Source organism: Talaromyces stipitatus, genomic scaffold (assembly GCF_000003125.1).
Source record: "Talaromyces stipitatus ATCC 10500 scf_1105507295549 genomic scaffold, whole genome shotgun sequence".
Classification (NCBI taxonomy): Eukaryota; Fungi; Ascomycota; class Eurotiomycetes; order Eurotiales; family Trichocomaceae; genus Talaromyces; species Talaromyces stipitatus.
This window is the reverse complement of record NW_002990117.1, coordinates 3,665,056-3,685,393: the sequence shown is the minus strand read 5'-3', so window position 1 is coordinate 3,685,393 and position 20,338 is coordinate 3,665,056. Positions and strand designations below refer to the sequence as shown.

Sequence of the window (20,338 nt, the reverse complement as noted above, 5' to 3'; positions counted from 1 at the left end):
GCTATTCTCGACATTTCACTTCTCTCCCGCAGCGATGCTCATTGAGAAAATCGTCCCAAAGTCGCCATTATGTCGGAAGGACGTGAAAAGCTAGACGGTAGCTCTAGCACGAGCAAGCAGGCATCAGTCTTTGAAGAAAGCAAGACAACCGAGGCAGTGTTTGACTCCGTTGCTCTTGGCTTGGTCGGCCCTCAGGTCAAGCGTCATCTCGGGCCTTTGAGCATTATCGCCCTCGGATTCAATATCGCAAACAGCTGGGTGGCAATCGCAACCAGTATCGCGATCGCGATCGCTGCAGGAGGCACTGTAACAGTCATATACGGTGCCATCGTCGCATCGTTTGTTTATCTTATGGTGGCCTTGTCCCTTGCTGAATTGGCCAGCGTGTATCCCACTGCTGGCGGTCAATACCACTTTGCCTCTGTCTTGGCCCCTGTGGGATGGTCTCGCGGTGTATCATATGCCTGCGGGATTATGGCTACTTTCTCCTGGGTGGGACAGAATGCGTCCGTGGTCATTCTGGGGGCAGAGGCTATATTGGCCCTGGCATCGTTCTTCAATGACGGCTACGTACCAAAAACGTGGCATTATTTTCTTGTGTTTCAAGCCATCAACGCAGTTTTCCTTATCTACAACATATTCCTGATGAGAAAGACACCGCGCATTCACGATATTGCTTGTATGTACCAGTTGATCCACTCCCTGACACTGGCGCTTCGTATTGAATCAGCTAAACCCATTTTTAACAGTTATGCTCACATTAACCACCTTCATCATCTCCCTAATAACCTGTCTGGTGCGCTCCGAAAAGCAGAGCAGCAAGGCTGTCTGGACGGTATTTGAAAATAACACCGGCTGGCCCGATGGGATTGCTTTTCTCACTGGCTTAATCACTCCATGCTTTATGTTCGGTGGTCTGGATGCCACTCTTCATCTCGCTGAAGAAGTGGAACAGCCCGAGAGGAATGTCCCGCGGGCACTCATGAGCACAGTCTCAATAGGATTCATCACCGGTTTTTGTTTCAGCGTTGGGATGTCATATACAATCACCGACCTGGAAGATCTATTAAGCAACCCGTACGTACCTAACTTGACGATAAATAACCTCGAAACCCTTTTTGCTAATACAGTATACGGTAGAATGCCAATTTATCCGCTTTGGATCCAGGCTACGAAAAGCATCGCGGCAGGCACCGCTTTCATGGTGGCTCTGGTCGTCATCGTTCTCTTGGTATCCAACTCTATCCAGCAAACGACGTCTCGTTTGATTTGGTCATTAGCCCGGGACGATGCGCTTCTATTGTCACCCTGGTTATCACGTCTCACGCTTGAGGTCCCCGGACCAGCACTACTGCTCAACTTTGTTGCTACTTTTATTCTAGGCTGCATTTTTTTAGGATCGTCGGCGGCGTTTAATGCTATTGTAAGCTCTGCAATCATCCTCCAGATACTCTCTTTCGCCATTCCGATATTTTTCTTGATCTGGAGTAAGCGGTCGCCAGGCCTCCTCCCCAAGAACCGGGCATTTAGGCTTCCAGAATGGTTTGGGTGGACGGCCAATATCATCTCAATTCTATGGGCAGTAGTAGAGCTCGTCTTCTTTAATTTCCCAGGTGTGATTCCGGTGTCCGGCTCGTCGATGAGTAAGTTTTCTGCCCCGTGCCTCTCGCATTTCCGTCACCGTCCGGATTTCATATAATCGCTCTCTAACCATTGCAATTGCTTCCACAGATTACTCGTCTGCCGTTCTAGTTGTCATGGGGCTTGTCGGGACCGTAAACTGGTTTGCTTATGCTCGCAAAAACTACCGCGGTCCGAGGATTACCTTTGAATTTTCCAGTCCGACTTGATCGACTGTTTGGGAAAGTTGTGAACTTTCTTTGTCTTGTTTCTTTTCTTTTTTAAGTCTGTTTTTTGCTTTTTGTCCAAGCAAGGCTCAGATATGATCGGATCAATCTTGGAACTTTTTATTAGGGTTAAAATATTACACCATAAAAGCATTACGCCTACTAAGAATATGTCATTAAAATAGCGCTACTCATATATGAGTATCTCAATATAAAAGTCTAAATCAGAGTAGATCTTAAGTCTATACTCATACACCTAGCCACATACCAGATTCCAACAAAATCCTCGCCGAGGGTCTGAGATTTCTGAGATAAATTCGATCGCAATGCTGGTATGCTCCCTTTTGTTAAACATTGAACGCAACCAAAACGCCGAAGAAGGGTCATATATTCCTAAAACAACCTACCGGTAACATTTCTCTAAGCAATTTAACAGGATTCAGAGAGAAGAAACACCTTTTGTCGCAAGTTTCTCTTGATTCCTTTACTCCGTGCTGACCGGTGGAGAAGACGCCCTACCAAGTGATTGGTGGTAGCAAGACCAGCAACATATGACGAGGAATGACGGTCATACAATAAAAATAACACTGAAGAATCCATGACTTTCTGGTCCGGTGACTCCTTGTACATTCGCCTTTCGCATCATTAACGATTATTTATTTTCTGGTGAATCAAAAGGACCCGAGTACTCCCGAGCGGATGTCGGCAGACATCATACGATGACAGCTAGACTTTTGTCTGGACTGTATAACCAGCAAAAAATCTTTCTATCCAACGTGACCTCGTTGGGGCCTTTGATCAATATAGCCGAGCGTACATGTACTACTACCTATGATTTTTTTGGACTGGTTCCCACCCCCCGGATTTATGTGCTTGGATCGCCAATAAGTGGCAATAGTACTTCCACACTTTATAGATGCCTGCTTAGCCTGGAACTACAGCATAAATCTGCGTGGGTAATGCTGATATCATATGGGTCCAGTTTTTTTTTTCGGGAATTCATCGGTTAATATCACCGATTGAAATAAATTGATGAAGAATTTATCGCTCGACAACTCTTCCGTGATCCGACCAGTCAGACTCTTTATGTTTACAACATCTCTGTTTACGACCGAGTGGAAACTAAAGAATCAAGCGAATGAGCATACGCCATGCCTTTCTTGACATACCCGGCTGCTCTAGAACTCCAGAAGGAGCTCAGCGGAACAAATGCAGAGGTTATCACCCTTGCCGATGATGACTATGTGGAAAGCCTTGATCGATGGAGCGCAACCAGCGAGAAAGAGGCTGTATGTGTTTCGTCACCACCACACCAAAGCATTCATAAATATCTTTCATCCATCCAAGAGCATCGCCGGATGTATGCTGACAATACCATGCTGATCAAGGGCGCCATAGTAAGAGTCACTTCTGTTGAGGACGTCTCCACGGTCGTGGAGTTTGCAGCCAAGCGATATGTTCCCTTTGCAGTATTGTCGGGTGGGTATAGTACGAATGGTGCGTCATCGACTTACGGAGGAATTGTGATCGACCTGGGAAGAATGAATAAAGTAGACGTCCAGCCTTCTTCCAGCACAATCTCAGTCGAAGGTGGCGCTAAATGGGCCGATGTTAACACGGCCGCCGCGCAGCATGGCCTCGCTGTCGTTGGTCCGACAGTAAGCCAGCTTGGAGTCGGCGGTACAACCCTAGGCGGGGGCATTGGTTGGCTTACTGGGAAGTACGGACTGGTCGTCGACAATCTAATAGAAGCACAGATTGTGCTGGCGGACGGCAGCATAACCACTGCATCCGAAACTGAGAACCCGGACTTATTCTGGGCCATTCGTGGAGCTGGGCAAGATTTCGGCGTGATAACCCGGTTCACATTCAAAGCCCATCCACAAAAGAATGATGTGTATGCCGGCATGGTATACCTCGAGCCTGATAAGCTGCCGCAGTTGGTGGATTATGTGAACGATCTGGACTCGAAACTTGAAGAAGACCAGGGATTATTTTTCGGCTTTACCAACTCTAACGGTCGAACCAACATAGTGTTGATTCTGTTCTATAATGGGCCCCAAGATCAAGCGGAAAAGATATTCAGCCCGTTGTTATCATTGGATTCGGGTCGCAAAGAAATAGGAATGATGCCTTACTACAAGGCAAATGAACTGCTCAACAGGACAGCAGACAGCGCGGGACGAAAACGACTGAGTGGCACAAGTGTCACGTTCCCCCTCGACATGGGTTTTTTTCAAACCGTATACCAACACTTCTCCCATGTTTTGGATGATTACCCGGGAGATGGCGAAGCTCTCTTATTTTTTGAGATGCTTCCCTACAATAAGGTGGTTGAGGTCCCGAACGACGCTACAGCATATGCCAATAGAGGCCCATACTATAACGTGTGCTCTATATTCAATTGGCACGACGCAAAAATTGACTCCAAAGTCCGCACTTTGCAGCAGGGGCTCATGAATCTTATACGCGAAGAGCATATCAAGAAAAGTGGCCATGGGGTAAATATGTACGCCAACTATACTGGTGGGTCCATATTATTCCAACGTACTGGGGCTTGGCTCAGATGTTCAAGGCTGATGATGTTTTCTAGGGTTTGAAGCAAACGCAAAAGATCTGTTTGGGGACAACTTATCTCGTCTGAAAGAACTCAAGAAGCAATATGATCCTAGAAATGTGTTCCGAAAATGGCATGACTTGCTGCTACAAACTGGATCATCTGTTTGACGTTTGACGGTACCATCCCTATTTTACGATAAATACGACATTCTTATTTGGCATCGTTTCTGGACATGGAGTTATTTGGTAACAAATATCGTCACCATCCATTACTGACTCTGCACTATTTAAGTCTTGGATTGAATCACCTCACACTAAGTGATGATCATCTTGGCTATATACAACTTCTGAGTATCCGGTGAGGAATCATAAGCGGACTTCCTATTGTCTACACTTTTGGTGTACTGTATCAATATCTTTGTTCTCTATAAATTCAAGCAATCAGTAATCCCATTTACCACCATTACTGGACTTTTCTCATTTGCGTTGAGTGTATAATATATAGGCACGCATTGAACAACTTGTGAACGGAGCTCGTTCCCTTAAAAACCATCTATCTTCGTGCAATTCAAACTTCTAAAACTACGCCACCAGCTATTGATCGACCCTATATTTACTAGAGATTAGCAGCCCTTTAATCCAGATATCATATGGGCAGTTCATTGTGCTGATCGTATAACATACTCGCAATGCCCAAGAAGAAGATCGTGAAGGGGCATACTCCTGCCACGACAGTCGCAATGTTTGATGAAAACTCTACTGGGGAACTACTTGATTCCCTTTCGAGGTATATGGAAGAAAGATACCGCTGAGTTTCATCAACAAACTAACTGACATCAACCAACCTGTACTTAAGCCCACAATATAGCGATTTGACTATAATTTGTGGTAATGAAACCTTCTCAGCCCATCAAAATATAGTCTGTCCTAGGTCAGCCTATTTTACTCGAGCGTACAATGGGGATTTCAAGGTTTGTGTCGTTCTTCCTCTGAAAATAACCTAAACTAACCCCTAAGAACTGGCGCTTGTAGGAAGCTTCAGGGAAAATCGAGCTCGAAGATCGAGCACCGATCCTTTTTAAAAAAAATGTTACAGTTCCTTTATACTGGCGACTACACCCTTGAAATTAATGGAACGATATTCCAACAAGAAAAGATGAAGAGTAATACGGCCCAACAAGGTTACACATTTGGTGGACCTACACCAGAAGGATTTTCTTCAACATGGCGAATTAAGCAGCTTGAGAATTCAGAGAACAGCTTGTCAAATCCTCATAATACTGTTGATTTCTAGGAAGGTACAGGAGGCCAATTTCCGCAATGTGTCACATTTTCACGCTCTGATGTATGTTCAAGCGGACTATTTTCAAATCGAAGGTTTAAAAAGAAAGGACAACAGATACTTCTGTGAATCATTTCTCTATTGTAATAATACATAACGGCGCTACAAGCGAAAGGCAGGGTTTTCGTGGATTCTATTCAACTAAAATAATTTTTCATTTCCCACGTTATGCCATCGAACACCAAACGTGACGAAAAATGCCAGACCTGCTGTGGCTGTGGGGAGGAGAAATGTCTTTGTTACTGCGTCACTATATGTTTTGACCACTTGAGGAAGCAAGTCGGATGGAACAACCGAGGAGATTTTCGTCGAACTCCCGAAGCAACCAATTCCAGAAATGCAAGAAATGCTGCAGAGTTTCTTGACGGCTGTGGCATGTATTTCGACTCCAGAGGAGCTAGAGAAAACGAAACAACACGTTCAGGAATTCATGGATCCTGATAGTCCCGGAAGACAACTGCATGATCGCTTTGTTAAATTTGCCAGTGATCCAAGTACTGATAATTGGTTTTCTGACATCTTGGTAAAGAAAGTATTCCTTAGTAATAGAACGACACTCGTACCTTTCTAGAATTACTTTGGAACTCACCCAGTCATGGATGGCGTTCAGCCCACTGCGGTCGAGAGGGCAGCAACAGTCTCTTTAGCGGCTCTCAAATGCAAAAAGAGCCTCGAAGCAGGAGAAATTACGGCGGATGTTATCGCTGAGAACACACTGGATATGAACTCGTATAACGGTCTTTTCAATGTGTACCGGGAACCATACCAGGGACAAGATCGAATCAGAAAGTTTGACGGATACGACCATATTGTGGCATTTAAGAACGGACTTGCATTTAAGGTACCCGTGAAGGAGGTCACTTGGCACTCGCTCAAGGCTACATTTGAGGAGATTATACGGACTGCCGAAGGGGAACAGTCTGGCATACCAGCTTTGACAATGGACAAACGTGATAACTGGGCAGAGGTAGGCTTTTCTCTTTGTTGACACAGATGATTGGGTCAAGACTGAGATCTGTAATGCTGTATGTCGCTGACAATCATCTTTCAGATGCGTGCGTACTTGAGATGTGTCCATCCAGCAAATGCGAAATTCCTTGAGACAATTGAGACAGCAGCGTTCACACTATCCCTGGACGATAACGAACCCATAACACAATCAGAAAGGGCATAGCAAATATTCTGGGGAAATGGTACAAACAGATGGCATGATAAATCATTGCAGTTTGTGGTGTGCACGAACGGGGCGTCTGGGAATGTCATGGAGCATGCTTTGCTCGATGGCACCTCTACCAATCCGCTGAAATCATTCCTCATCGAAGGAGTCAAAGAAGAACAAGATTTTATAGCTCGTCAGAAAGACGGCCAAAACGGAGTTACGGCAGGGCCCATGGAGTGGCTGCCCGTAATCACTGACTCTGTTATTGATGGACGTGTTTCGGCAATCCAGCGTGATTTTGAAGCCCGCACTCCTCTTTACACATTTGAAGGATTCACGCTTTCCAGTGTCAGTGAGGCGCTCTTCCGTAATGCGAAGATTGCTCCCAAGGCAGGAGTGCAACTCGCTATTCAGCTGGCAAGCCAACGCTTCTTTGGCTACCATCCTTCCTCTGTTGAAACTGTCTCCCTCACCCACTATCATCACGGACGTTCAGCAGTTACGCAAACTCTGTGGCCCGCAGTCGTAGATTTCTGCAGTTTCTACACTGACCACAATGCTACTGAGGACCAGCACCGAGAACTTTTCATCGCGGCAGCAGCGACATTAACAAACAGACTGGCGCGAGCTTTCCAAAGCGGGGCTTTCTTCAGATACATGCTGGCGTTGCAGGGGCTCTTGGAGGATGGAGACGAAGTGCCGTCGTTGTTTAGCGATGATGTGTACAAACGCAGTCAAAGACCCATCCTGACAACAGACTGTCTCGATACAGATGTGTTTGAGTCGGGTATTGTACTGGAACCACCAGGCAGCATCTGGATTCACTATCAGGTGCTGAAAGAGAGGTAGGTCCTTCTGATGTGTTCTCACCTGCATCTAAAACGTTTAATAGAGACTGACTCTTGCTGCTTTCCGTTTCAGTGTCGTCTTTTCGATTTGGGGCCACGATGCTGACCTGACCGAGTTCAGAAGGCAGCTAGATATTGCAATCATGGATATTAAGACCTTGCTCAGAGAGTAGAAAGCCATCACGATAGATATAGAATCTTGATCATGCAGTCACGCAATTTATGATTTCTTAAAATTGTATTGTTTAGGGGTCCTTGATTACCGCGTTACTCCCTTATATGAGTCGTGCACTAACTATATCACTTGTAGCAATCATGGTTCTTCCATATTTCAGTAAGCAGATTTTACTAATAACTTGGCTTAAACAAGTCGACAATTGATTCAGATGCAACACTGAGGTACGATTCAGCTAATCAATTCACACCACTAATCTAGGTACTGTGGAAGCTGTATAGGATTCCTTGGCATTAGTAGCTGCTAAGTACGTATTGGGAATCGTATGATCTTGACGAAACATCGATGGTAGGGGATACTTGACATCAAGCACACCAATTCTGTTTGTATTTCCTAAATTTAAATTCCAGAGTCAACTTCCACCAAGCCTTTTGACTTTTCCCAGGAGTCCCAAGCTTTACATGTTTGCGAAAGACTCTCATAGTCAATAAGATCCCGAATCTCGTCGTATCGTTCAACAAACTGGACTGCAAGGCCCCCAGTTGCATGAAATCCAACATGACAGTGCAATAACCAAGCCCCAGGATTATCTGTCTGGAATGCGAGGAGAAGATAACCCCCCGCTAGTAGCATAGCGGTATCTCGGCGCGGTGGATTATCGAAATTGCTCACAGCTGCGCTAGGCTCGTAAGCTCCTGTTCCCTGGGCAAGAACAAAGAAGTCATGGCCATGCAAATGCATTGGATGTGAAATTGGCAGACTGCTCTGTATTAGAACGTAAATCCATTTGTCAACTTCGTCGAGTTGTATAACTCCCTCGGTACTGGACCAGTCCGTTACATTGTTATAAATTTGCAGCAAGGTAGGGTTCTCCCACTCAACTTGCATTGACACGTCGTTTACTTGCCAAACAAATAGACCGGCAGTATTTTTTCCAATAGTCAATGCTTCATTTGCATAGTATACAAAGTCCTCGGAAACAGACTTTGACACAATTGGTGCGATGTCGGTCTGATCGACACAACCTGTTGTGGTGTTGTAGCCGGATGTGGAAGGTTGACCTTGTACAGTCTCACCATAGTAGACGATGCCTCTAATGTTCTCTGTGTTGTTATTTCGGGAGCAATCATTCTGGGGTACTGCCCGCATCCAGAATTCGTGGGCAATCCGAGCTTGGTCTGCCTTAACGATAACATCGTACCGTTGCCCTAGATAAATAGATCAGTAACTGATCGTTCAGGTATAAGTCTCATCATACCAATTCCTATAGTGATAACATTTGTCGTAAATGGTTCGAGCGGGACGAGGTCCGCCGCTATAACAGTCATAGTATGGTGATCAATGGAAAAGGTAAAGTGAGTGTCAAGAGCAGCATTAATGAGGCGAAGACGGTAGGAAGTGCCAGGTTGAAATTCAATAGTAAACCTTTGGCCAACCTGTTTATCACCAATGTTGTATATATTCATACCATTGATCAGACCGTTCTCCAGGTACGTAGGTCCTGGGTGCCTTGACTCATGATAAAAGATCTCATCAGGGGTCTGATGACCCCAATCGGTTAAAATGAGAGCACCTTGATCCACATCGTAATTTGCGCTTGCAGGACCATCAATAACAATGGCTCCAAAAACCCCTTCCCATGCTTGTAACGAAAAATGAGAGTGATAAAACGTAGTCCCGTACTGAGCAGCACGCCACTTATAGGTGGTCCTGTGACCGGGAGCAGTAGGACATTCCGTTACAGAGACTACACCGTCATTTTGATTCGTATAATTCTGCCGAATGCCGTGAAAATGGAGACTGGTTCCGTTGGTGGAGTTTTGAAAATTGTTTTGAACATGGACGACAACTTCATCGCCCCAATTGGCGCGTATAGTAGGCCCTGGAATTGAGCCATTGATACTTTGAGTATATCGAGGAATCCCATCAGGGGCCAAGACTCGATCACGAAGATCGAACCAATATTCCCGAGTAACACCAGTATCTGGCACCACATTATAGTAATCCGTGTGTATATTGTAAGTGCACCATTTGGATCTATCTGCGGCAGTATTTCCAGAACAAGGTTGTACTGCTGCTCCGAATACCATATGAAGGCCAAACAAGAAATAGGACAATAGTAAAATGCCCCTTAAAACCATATCAAAGGTTCTTGCAGAAAGTCTCGGAAGAACCTATAAAAATGCAATATAGATTGTCGTACTACGTGTTGATTCTGCTTGAGGGCGTTGCAATCATTCCTATCTCAAGCCGAGTACCTTCTGTAGGCTTTATACCGTAGTCGGGGAGCTTCGACGTTTCAAATTCATCCAGCAACCCTTGTCGATAACCTCAAGTATGCATAGCATATCTATCCTTTGTAATATCCTTTTGCGTAGCCTTGAGGTTGAGCACCCTGGTCCGGAACTACCTCACATCTATGCTACTATTCTAAGATGTGCTACTCATGTAGCTTTTCTCAGGTGCATCTCAGCGTTCATACCTGTCCTCGATGGCCCAAGAATTGATTCGAACTGGAAAGGCTTCTTGTGAGAGCCAATACAGGCACCCTAAGATACGATAGGCACCAGCGTAAGCCCAATAAAAAATATAGAGGTAGATGATTTGACCAACACCACATGTTGGCCCCGATTTCTGACAGCTTCGGCTTCATGGTTTGGTGGTACAGGATAGATGAATTTCTAGCGTCAATTTACGGAGCTGGATACAGTACCCACTTATAACTAGAACCCTTCTATTCGACAACAGCTTCTCAACACATCTTTCAGGGGGTATTAGCCTATTTTCAGGGAGTCTTATTTAGTAGTTATCACTGCCTATCTATGAGGACCCACGTTGGTCATTTAATTCACTCAGAGCAACTTTCGAGTCTTGGAGTTGTACAAGTTTCTACGGAGAGAAGATAGAGCAATCTTTCTAGGCGCATTCCTAACGCGTATCCCTTGGTAAGAGACGCCGTACACTGCCACACACTTTCTCCACACAGTAGACTGATAAAATTAGTATTGTGATACCGCCAGTTGCGCGAATTTCTCGAGTAGTGCACCATCTGCGAACTATTCCCTCGGTCTTGGTTTCTGTGATTCGAGTTGGACCCCAGTCAGTTTCACAACTATGCATGGTTACTATATCGAGACTGGACGCCGCATCTTCTCTTAGATCTCCGGTTCAATTCGGGTCTTAAAATAAATGAACAATTATAGAATAGTAACTATCTTGCTCTAATACACTTTATACCGTGTCGGCACCTAAATATAGAGATGTCAGCGCTGGCTGCTTCTGAAATTTCCCCCAAAACCGGGCTCGTGACACTGTGTCCTGGTTGGTACTGCATTCGGAGATTTTCCTCATACACCATACTTCTGTACACGTGTAGTACTAGGCAGAACATTTGTTTGAGAATTTAGTCAACATCCTCACAGTCATCAGACGTTTACAATTACTTTACTTTTTAGCCAAGATTTACTTGAGAATTGGGCTCCTCTATGTTGAATTGTGCATGTCTTCTCAACAGGAAGGAGTTTCATATAATCAGGCATAAAGATTTTCAATACTTCTGCCCAGCAACTCGATCTTCTTGCACCAGATTCAACATCAGGCCATGTTAAATCCCACTCCAATATAAGATAAGACAGGTACTAGATTGGGCTATGACCCACTTAGATCTTGCATCACGGCGGGTCGTAGCGGCCAATAAGAGCGCCATATCGGTGCTTTTATCCAATCATCTTACACCAAGCAATAAGCTTCCGGATACTTTTGATTGGTGCAGGACGGGTGGCTCCACCAAGATCGACGCCAACAATGATGTACCAATTTATCTTACCAAAAGGGCATATGAGCAGTCAAGTTTGCCTCGCTAAGGACAAGGCCATCCTTGTAAATCCTAGTGTCGGTTTATCTACGTCTAGGTCGCTAGCACTAGTCACGTAGAACAGCTATTCCGACGAGCTGACGAGCCTGATCAATATGGTATGGGATTCCTGATATTGATGACTGCCCCCCAAGAGTAAGGGGGACGGGGAGTGGCTAACTACATATATACGCGGCACGCACGTGCCGCGTTAGACTAACTGATATCCAGTGCCGAAACGCGCTAGGTTTGATATTCACGTTCCGACACTGGCAACTCTCTAAGAAATAGGGATAGGATGATGAGCGGTACAGGATTGACAAAGCAAAGAAATTGGTGTAGCTTTCGTTGGAGGGGTTGTAGACCTTTCCACCCATCCATCCACATTGATATTAAGCTTATTTGTGTCGATAAGTGCCTGTAAAGCGCGACATGGTTTGCTCTTTGTCATGGCATCGGCTGGATTGCTTTCACCGTCAATCCACTTGATCTCTGCAATTTCTTGGCGCTCGTATGACTGTCGGAGGCACATGAGGTCAATCATTAGACGCTTTTCTTGGGTAGTGCCTAATTTGACGAGACATTCATACAGGCTCTTCGAGTCAGTGCAGATAACAAGGGGTAGGGGCTTGGTAAGATGTAGAAGTTGCGTTGTTGTTGATTTGATTGACGCAGCCGAATCGAAGCCATGAACCATGGCATAAAGTTCAGAAGCAAGTACACTTCTTGTGACGCGCTTGCACTTGATTGAGGACCAGTATACAATATTTGCGTTATTTGCGGCATCTGCGAGAACAATAACAAAGCCAATTTGGGAGGAGAAATCCTTATTGTTTGCGAAGGATGAGTCTGCAAAGATTACAAGACGTAGTGAATCCAAATCTAGGTGTACGAAGTGTAATCCACGTTCAGCGTTATCGAGTTGCCATTGGAGGCGCTTATTAAGTGACTTGATATCGTCTTTTGTTGGATTTGTAATCTGGGCAGCGAACGATAAATCAAAGGAAGCCTCAGGCTGCGATACGGAGGCAATGTAGGCTCCAAGTGCGCGCTGAGCCACATATTGTTCCTGCGGCGATACATCCTTTCGGACCTTGCCTCGGGAACTCGTTGTATCCGCATGTCGATCTTGTACAGGCCGTATGAGCTTACAGGTGCGTTCCTGGGTAAGGGTAGTACCCTGGGCATCCTCCGTAATGAGGCCACCGTTGAATTTTAACGGGTTCGAAGGTGTAAGCTTCTCTCGTGGTTTGCAAAGAATATTAGCTTGTTTAATCTCATTCTCCTCACGGTTCGCAAAAGTGTTGTTGGCGAGGATGAGGGTGTCATCGGTCTGCATGCCAACAATGCCAAATCCTTGTGACTAGTCAATGCAGTGCAAGAGGCATGGATCGTAGGTGGATGTTATCATATTAAGTTTGTCTATGTGATATACGTGATAGGTTCGAAACCAGTGATTACCTGCTTCAGGGATGCCGTACAAAGGCTTGACAACTTTCAATATTGTGCCTGGAGGGAACAGGTGCACGAGTTCGGGAGGGGGTCGTATGTAGAAGTTGCGAGCGAGGGGCGTAGTTAACTATACATAGGCTTGCGTGACGTCGCGTAGAAAAAGATGAGTATCAGTAATGCAGATTGTAAGGCACAGAAGCAGGCGTTGACTGCAGCGCTGTATTGTAGGCAATTGAGTCAATACGATCTCTTTCCCTTTGTCGTTGTAGGCTTGTACGACTAGTCGCGACTTTTCAAAGGCCTTGTCGGTGCCCCAATTCTTTATCTCGTTGACGAACCGCGAATTGAAGATTCGGGTGCCTTTTGGGATGTCGTCTACTTTGACCACTTTGAATACACCATTTTCTAATAGGCCGTTGATCTCTTTCTCTTGTGATTGGTCGAATTGAGCGAATACCGATTGTATGAGGTCATCTCGATATCGGGCTGGTAATTGCCGATTTCGTTGGGGGCGCTGTGCAGGCCTTGCCTGGGGTATAGATGTGTCTGGCTCGTCGTCTTGAGGTGTGGGTGGTGTTGAGTTTGTGCCTAAAGGTGCCTCAGGCTCTTCATTTGTATGCTCCGAATTGGTGTCTTGGTTGTTCTCATCCGGTGCCTTGTAATACAGCCTCACAACAGTTGTACGGAATTGCTTTGGTCCATCTGGAAACTGAATTGTGCACGTCTCGCCCTCAACACTTAGTAATTTGTACGGGCCTTTCCACTCTCCTGCGTAGCCGGTGTTTCCTTCCCTCCATATGCGTACATCCGAATTTATTGGCAGAAGATGTACAGCTGTAGACGCAGGACCGTTACGCGTATTAAGGGCATCTCGAACCTGTCATTCGGCGTGTAGTTTTCGGACCTCTGTCATTGCCTTTTTGAGTGCAGCGGCACGTTGTGTAATTGTAGGTGCAGGAGGGTCATATTCTACCATTTATGGGTAAGCTCCAAAAACAAGAAGTGTAGGGACTAAACCATCTGGGCCGGCTATATCATTGACAGCCTTGATAGCCATCTATAGGGCAGCGTCTTTAGGTAAATCTGGTAATTCCTTTTTGATGATTTCATATGAGCGGCGAATCATGGCATGGTGTTGTTCAACAGTTCTAATTGACCAATGTGCTTCGACTGGTACTGTTTTGATGATTGTGCCTACAGCTGAAGCAGATTGTGAGAATTCCCTGCTTATAAAGGTCTTTCCAGCGTCTGTGATAACTAAGTCTGGGGGTCCCAGGTACGTGTTAATCCAGATCTTTCGGAGTGTGTCCCATACGACTTTTGTTGAGATATTTAGCAGCCACGCAGCGGCATTGAAGTGTGTTGCTTCGTCGACAATGTGAAGTACAGGGTCTCCATCAAGGTACATAATGTCAATAATGATAGAGTGATTAAAGTCAACATCTTCATGCAGTGTGAACCGGAATCGTCCAGGTGACTTGTCGTACATTTGATAATGGTGGCAGAATTTGCGAATGTGCTTAATTGCTTCCTTGTTGGTTTCGTGGCCCGCACGTGTAAGTATACGGCGAAGTCTATCAGTTGAAGGGTGGCCAAATCGGCGGTGTAGGCGGCGTAATTTGGTATCGGTGAGAAGGCAGGGGTTGTGGTCAAATGAAGCAAGTAAGTGAGTGTGATAGGAGTAATCCCATACAAGAAATGGATGGCCAAACTGACGAATAACTGGTGTTATTTTTCCCGTTTTCTTATTGACAAGGAGATTGCAGGTATTATCAAAATAAAGTTTTAGTCTGTCGAGTTCGTATAGCGACATTAGGAACGGTGTCGTGGTTGTCAGGATATGGAACTGTATAGTACCAATAGGTGTAGGCACGTCGATTGACCTAATTGACTGATAGGGATCACTAGGTCCAAATTGAACTATTACCATGCCAGCCGTTGTAGTATCAATATCGATATTTCTGACGATTCTCTTGTAGGCGAGGTATTGCCCATATCCAGCTGTAGAGAGTTGCGCGGCGCCAGTGTCGATAACGATACCCTTAAAGCTTTCTGACGAATAGCGGCCCTCATTTAGATAGACGTGACTTGACTCGGGGGTCAGAACCTTGAGAGTTGCTTTGCTGGTTTTGTACAAATCAGTTTCCAAGCCAGGCTTCAGGAATAGTGAGGCAATCCAGTGCGAAGCGGAACAGTTTGCTAGTTCCATGGTTATTGACGGACCATGGTTCGTGTCGTTGTCGTTGTGCGTTGTAAAGAATGTAGCTGTGAACAGGGTTGACGAGGCATCGTGTGTAGGTCCGGATTTATAATCGTCTGTCAGAATAAGGTCATCAGCAGCTGATAAGAGTTCCTCTGGCAGTTCCTCATCGTCATCCTCTGTGCCCTCGTAGTCGGCAATATATTGATCAATACGCTTGTTAAAGTGGTCCAAATAACGGCGTTTCGAATCCGCTCTTTCCTTGGGCGTGTGACGTGTTGACCAGCAGTCAGGTTTTTGACATACAAAGCACTTTTTCCTGCCTCTTTGATTAGAGTGCTATCGTGGTGAATAGCCTTAAGAGGGTGAGCGTGACTGTTGGTTGTAATACCGTCGATCTGTAAAGTATGTGTTGGTGCTGGGGTTTGCAGTGCAGTGCCTATTCGTGGCTTTTATCATGTCCTCGTACTGGCTGACACCTGATTGTAAATCGCGGGTTAGTCCAGGAACTGTATCTTGTTGCTTTGAAGTTGCAAGTTGGCATGCCAGATGTGTACGAGTTGCCTGTAAAAGTCTTGCAAGGTAAAATTCTTCGTTGCGTAGTTTTGGAGCTAGACGGTCGTATAAACTTGCAAGTTCTGTTAGCATCATATTGAGACACGCTTTTAATGTCTTCTCTGGGTTCTCATCGACTGTATTTTGAAGCGAAATTCCGCTCCACTTATCCAGTACGGTTCGATGATATTCTGGGCCTTCGAAATAGGCACGAATTCCTTCAACGGGGTCACGGTCACTTGCTTCCCATATTTCCTTGTTATCATAGTAAAAATCCAAGGCTTGGCCTTTGAGCATTGTTGGGAAAGCAAGTTTATACGCATTCTTTGGTAGGGATAGACGTTCACAGTAGTCGTTGAAGATTCAAAGCTTTGACCTGTAGGAATCCTCATTTCCACTGTACTTTTGGTTGTCTGAATACATCTTCGTGAGTTGAACAAGTGCTTGAGAAACGGATTGTGTTGATGGTGCGAAGATAGCCAAATTTGGGGCTTGTTGGACTTCATTTGATGGCTCTAGCTCAATTCGCGCCCATTGACTTTGATCTTGTGGTGTATCATGTCTTGTTGCCGGGGGTGAAAGATATTGGATTTGTTGTTGACTTCGAGATCTTGTGAGGGGTTTCTCTCCAGTTTGGTTTTGTGCCTCATTAGTGCCGTAGTTTGAGGGTTAATTATATGTATTAATCACTGTTTCGAATTGATCATTGAGCACCTTCGACTCAATTGTATTGCCTCGTCTGAGGTGGCGAATGACTTCCTCCTTAGTCCATGGGCGATATTTTTCTGTAGAGAGTAGAGTATAGAGTTTTTCAGCTTCATCGTCCTGTTCATCGTTGGTAACATATACACCGTTGGTTTGAAGCAAATCAACTAGTTTCCCGAGTTCGGTGACGGACATGGTATTGAAGTTATTCAAAGTCCACTTATCGAAGTCTTGTTTGAACGCTCTTAACAGACGTGAATCGTACGTGTTCGTATATTCTTTTATCTTCGCCTTGACGGTAGCGTCGAGTGTCTTCTTTTCTGTCATCGCCTGGTCGGTATCGTTGCCACTTTGTCCTGCCATTTTGATGATTTGTATCTGCGAGACCAGATCCAGAGATTTGGTGCGTTGTTCGGTGCGTGGGTCGACACACCGTAGGTTGTACGTAGGCTTCGTACGTCAGGTTCTTGCAGGTCGATTCTGACGGAAAGTCCGAATCCGTAGGCTCACTACGTTGATTCCTACCTAGTGCTAATACCGAGAGTTTTCTCGCGTAGGCCTCTAGCGTAGGTTCGTGACGTAGGCTTATACGGGGGATCTAAGCGTAGAATTCGTACAGGAATAATCTTTCGTGCGTAGGCTCGTACAGGGAGTTCGTAGGTTCGTAAGACTCAGCAAAGAGTTCACAAAAGAGTCGATATATGGGGTCGAATATATTGGTGAGTCGATATACGAGTGAACGTATACTGTAGGGTGTCGAAGAAAGTGTATTTTGTTAGGACGCTTGCACTAACGTTGGAATAGGGGCTCGTAGATAAATGTCTGATCTGCGGCCACTGATCAGTGTCGGTTTATCTACGTCTAGGTCGCTAGCACTAGTCACGTAGAACAGCTATTCCGACGAGCTGACGAGCCTGATCAATATGGTATGGGATTCCTGATATTGATGACTGCCCCCCAAGAGTAAGGGGTGTGTGTGTGTGTGTATATTTAACGGCCGTGGTTCGTGACTTGCACGCTTCCCACCGATCCCTACTGGGACATAGGCCGCCGAGGGTTAAGCCTCGGGCTTCAGGTCCTATCAGATTTATATACAGATAAGAGACTCTTTGGCGCATTTCCATAGCTGCCGTGGTCTTAAAGGGAGATCCACTTCCTAGTGGGTTTTGGGTATTTGCCAGCTGCAATGGTCCACCTACGCTCCATGACCCATCATTCTACCACTATCATACTTAAGCAGTGAGTTTGAAAAGAAAAAGGGAAGAAGGAAAGAAGGAAAGAAAGAAAGAAAGAACGAAGGAAAAGAGAGATATAAGGGGGAAGTAGGGCTGACTTAGCTAGGTGCTAAGGAGAGGTTGGCGAGGACAGATATCCTCAAAGAAACGGGTCTCTGCTAGCCATGAGGCTAGTTTTCGTGTTCCTTTCGCAGTACCTAAAAGAAAAGAGATAACTTCAGAAGGGGGTCCAGGTGGACGAGGAGCTCGTCTCTTAGCTATATGGCAGAAGAAGAAATGTAGAGGTGCTTTTCGTGCTCTACACCGACAGAGAAGATAAGCATCATCATGATTAAAGCGTTCATGGTAGTCTGCAAAGTCTCCATGACCAGTACGGGCCGCAATAATACGGCCAAGGTCAAGTCGGTTGAGTTGAAGCTCCCCAGGGCGCTTAGGAGAAGTAGTTATTTCTAGATCTTGATAACTCTGTGGTGCCACCTTCTGCCATTGTGACTGAGCAGCGGATAGGGATTGAGTCTTGGCGTGTCTCTTTAGCGAGGCGTATGAGGATTTCTGAGGAGCAGGAGGGGTTGAGGCAGCTCCCTCTTTGGCAGCGAGATCAGCCGCTTCGTTCTCAGGGATTTTAGCGTGTCCAGGGACCCATCGGATTTGGATTGATCCACTTTTGGTGTGTGGAAGCCTTTCGCGTAGTGGCCAGGCGGCTGCAAGGGTGCGGAAGGATTCAAAGACCTCTTGGGAGGATCCTGTAGAGGGGGATAGGAGGCGCGTGGCAACTTCCAGGTTGTCAAGGCAGATCCATAGGTTGGTAGCAAATTGAGCTGTTGGGTATGTTATTGCTGCTTGAGCACCAGCTAGGGCAGCTTCTGCTTCTGTGTCAAAGACCTCTTTCCCATGTCCGTATGAGAGTGAGGAGCGGAGGAACTGATGGTGTGCTTGAAATCCAATATAGCCACCCCCTGCACGTCCGTCTATCAGCCTAGATCCATCTGAAAAGATTACAATATCCGAGCTAGGGATGGTGCGTTGAAAAGCCGTGAAATCAGCCGCTGCCTGTTCCTTAGTGCGTCCCATAGGAGCTCCTATTCGGGCTAGGGCACTCTTGCGTGACTCACGAGGGTACCAGGGAGCATGTTGTAGAGGGTTTATTTGTTCAGAGTTAGGGAGCGCCAGCACTCGGCGGGCAAATCGACTGGTTTGTCGGCCGTCTCTGGCTATCTGTTCTGCGCGTCTTCGGAGTGGGTGGTATGGATCAAGACGCCGTAGGCGGACAGATGTTTGGAGGGCTATTTGATCTAGTTCAATTTCTGGCGGAGAGAATCCAGACTCTCGGTATAGAACAGATATTGGGGTTGTGCGGAAAACTGGAAGGACTGCTCTTGCGCCTGCTAGTATTACTTTGGTTAGTTTCTCAAGATGTTCTCCAACTCGATTTGAGATTTGGGAAGATCCAGGGCGAGTACGTCCTGGCCACCAGGTTTCTGCGCCATAGTATGCTTTATGGAGTACACAGGCTGATACAGCCTGCTGTAGTAAATGAGGTTTGACTCCACGGATAGTATTCCCTAGAGAGCGAAGGGCATTAGCCACAGTGAGGGCTTTAGATGCTGTTTCACCAACATGCCATTTAAATGTTAGCTTTTTGTCAAAGAGGATTCCTAGCCAGCGTAGATATAGCCGCTTAGTATTTTCTGAGATTATGATAGATCCAGCTTTTACTGAAGGTGTGCAGGTTGGGTCCTGGTCTGCTTTATGTCGGGAGAAGTGAAGAAGCTCGTATTTATCTGGTGCAAATGTAATGCCCTCTGCAGCGCCCCAGTTTAGAGCTTCTTGTAGTGAGTCTGATAATGCTTCGCAGTTAGTAGCAAGAGATGTTGAGATTGCCAGGTTAGCTGCGTCGTCTGCGTAACCAAATCTGTTCCTTGGGTTTCCTAGACAGAATAGGGGCGCTATGTAGAGCATGAAAAGAATGCCAGATACTGGGGATCCTTGTGGGAGACCGCAGGCAATGTCTATTGAGGGGCCAATCTCTCCATCAAGTCGGATCTGGACTGATCGCCCAGTAGCAAAGGAGGCAATCCAGAGAACAAGATTAGTGGGCCAGCCCTGCTCACGTAATCTGCGGATGAGTCTGCCGGGAAGCACGGCATCAAAAGCGCCTTTGACATCTAGGGTAAGGAGTGAGGCAGTCATGCCTTGATTTAGTGCTTGTTCAACATCATGTGTTAGGCATGTGGTTAGATCATTTGCAGATCTTAGTGGGAGAGCCCCAAACTGTTGCCTTGCTAATACTTTGTAGTGTATAGAGATCCATGCCATATTCCGTGCCACCAAGCGCTCCAGTCCTTTGCCAAGTACTGATAGGAGAGCGATTGGTCTGTATGATCTAGTGAAGACCAATCAGTCTTTTT

The 20,338-nt window shown here is 45.9% G+C and overlaps 9 protein-coding genes across 10 annotated transcripts in view, besides 3 other annotated features; 4 read left to right on the top strand and 5 right to left on the bottom strand.

Moving 5' to 3' along the window:
- Positions 1-69: 69 nt before the first annotated feature.
- Positions 70-1,850, top strand: TSTA_022080 (choline transport protein, putative; the record flags this gene model as incomplete). Its single annotated transcript, XM_002484341.1, has 4 exons — positions 70-679; positions 750-1,077; positions 1,141-1,643; positions 1,732-1,850. The coding sequence occupies 4 exons, from the start codon at positions 70-72 to the stop codon at positions 1,848-1,850; spliced, it is 1,560 nt and encodes a 519-aa protein (XP_002484386.1).
- Positions 1,851-2,998: 1,148 nt separating this feature from the next.
- TSTA_022070 (FAD binding oxidoreductase, putative) lies at positions 2,999-4,871 on the top strand (the record flags this gene model as incomplete). Of its 2 annotated transcripts, XM_002484339.1 has the most annotated exons (3): positions 2,999-3,136; positions 3,236-4,373; positions 4,441-4,871. In XM_002484339.1, the coding sequence occupies 3 exons, from the start codon at positions 2,999-3,001 to the stop codon at positions 4,572-4,574; spliced, it is 1,410 nt and encodes a 469-aa protein (XP_002484384.1). In that variant the 3' UTR covers positions 4,575-4,871. The 2 variants fall into 2 exon arrangements, with proteins under 2 accessions (XP_002484384.1, XP_002484385.1); XM_002484340.1 differs by lacking the exon at positions 2,999-3,136 and having other exon boundaries at positions 3,140-4,373.
- Positions 4,872-5,945: 1,074 nt separating this feature from the next.
- TSTA_022060 (carnitine O-acetyltransferase, putative) lies at positions 5,946-6,922 on the top strand (the record flags this gene model as incomplete). Its single annotated transcript, XM_002484338.1, has 4 exons — positions 5,946-5,980; positions 6,025-6,280; positions 6,320-6,715; positions 6,800-6,922. The coding sequence occupies 4 exons, from the start codon at positions 5,946-5,948 to the stop codon at positions 6,920-6,922; spliced, it is 810 nt and encodes a 269-aa protein (XP_002484383.1).
- Positions 6,923-7,009: 87 nt separating this feature from the next.
- On the top strand, positions 7,010-7,928 carry TSTA_022050 (uncharacterized protein; the record flags this gene model as incomplete). The annotated part of the gene is made up of 2 exons (XM_002484337.1): positions 7,010-7,752; positions 7,829-7,928. The coding sequence occupies 2 exons, from the start codon at positions 7,010-7,012 to the stop codon at positions 7,926-7,928; spliced, it is 843 nt and encodes a 280-aa protein (XP_002484382.1).
- Positions 7,929-8,329: 401 nt separating this feature from the next.
- On the bottom strand, positions 8,330-10,162 carry TSTA_022040 (extracellular dihydrogeodin oxidase/laccase, putative; the record flags this gene model as incomplete). Its single annotated transcript, XM_002484336.1, has 2 exons — positions 9,189-10,162; positions 8,330-9,138 (listed from the first exon to the last, which is right to left on the bottom strand). The coding sequence occupies exons 1-2, from the start codon at positions 10,069-10,071 to the stop codon at positions 8,330-8,332; spliced, it is 1,692 nt and encodes a 563-aa protein (XP_002484381.1). The 5' UTR covers positions 10,072-10,162.
- Positions 10,163-12,063: 1,901 nt separating this feature from the next.
- Positions 12,064-14,211, bottom strand: TSTA_022030 (uncharacterized protein; the record flags this gene model as incomplete). The annotated part of the gene is made up of 4 exons (XM_002484335.1): positions 12,064-13,146; positions 13,219-13,362; positions 13,480-14,112; positions 14,140-14,211. 4 exons carry the CDS (start codon positions 14,209-14,211, stop codon positions 12,064-12,066), a joined length of 1,932 nt encoding a protein of 643 aa, XP_002484380.1.
- Positions 12,217-13,875: a mobile genetic element.
- Positions 14,212-14,292: 81 nt separating the features above from the next.
- Positions 14,293-16,287, bottom strand: TSTA_022020 (uncharacterized protein; the record flags this gene model as incomplete). The annotated part of the gene is made up of 2 exons (XM_002484334.1): positions 14,293-15,760; positions 15,827-16,287. 2 exons carry the CDS (start codon positions 16,285-16,287, stop codon positions 14,293-14,295), a joined length of 1,929 nt encoding a protein of 642 aa, XP_002484379.1.
- A 372-nt stretch (positions 16,288-16,659) lies between these two features.
- On the bottom strand, positions 16,660-17,292 carry TSTA_022010 (uncharacterized protein; the record flags this gene model as incomplete). The annotated part of the gene is made up of 2 exons (XM_002484333.1): positions 16,961-17,292; positions 16,660-16,939 (listed from the first exon to the last, which is right to left on the bottom strand). The coding sequence occupies exons 1-2, from the start codon at positions 17,056-17,058 to the stop codon at positions 16,660-16,662; spliced, it is 378 nt and encodes a 125-aa protein (XP_002484378.1). The 5' UTR covers positions 17,059-17,292.
- A 652-nt stretch (positions 17,293-17,944) lies between these two features.
- Positions 17,945-17,998: a microsatellite.
- Positions 17,999-18,032: 34 nt separating this feature from the next.
- Positions 18,033-20,338, bottom strand: part of TSTA_022000 (reverse transcriptase, putative) — a gene marked incomplete at its 3' end in the record, with an annotated part of 2,794 nt that continues 488 nt past the window's right edge. The window contains exon 2 of the mRNA XM_002484332.1: positions 18,033-20,201. Coding sequence (XP_002484377.1) covers positions 18,033-20,201 — 2,169 coding nt within the window. The remainder of the gene's footprint in view (positions 20,202-20,338) is intronic.
- Positions 18,192-20,312: a mobile genetic element.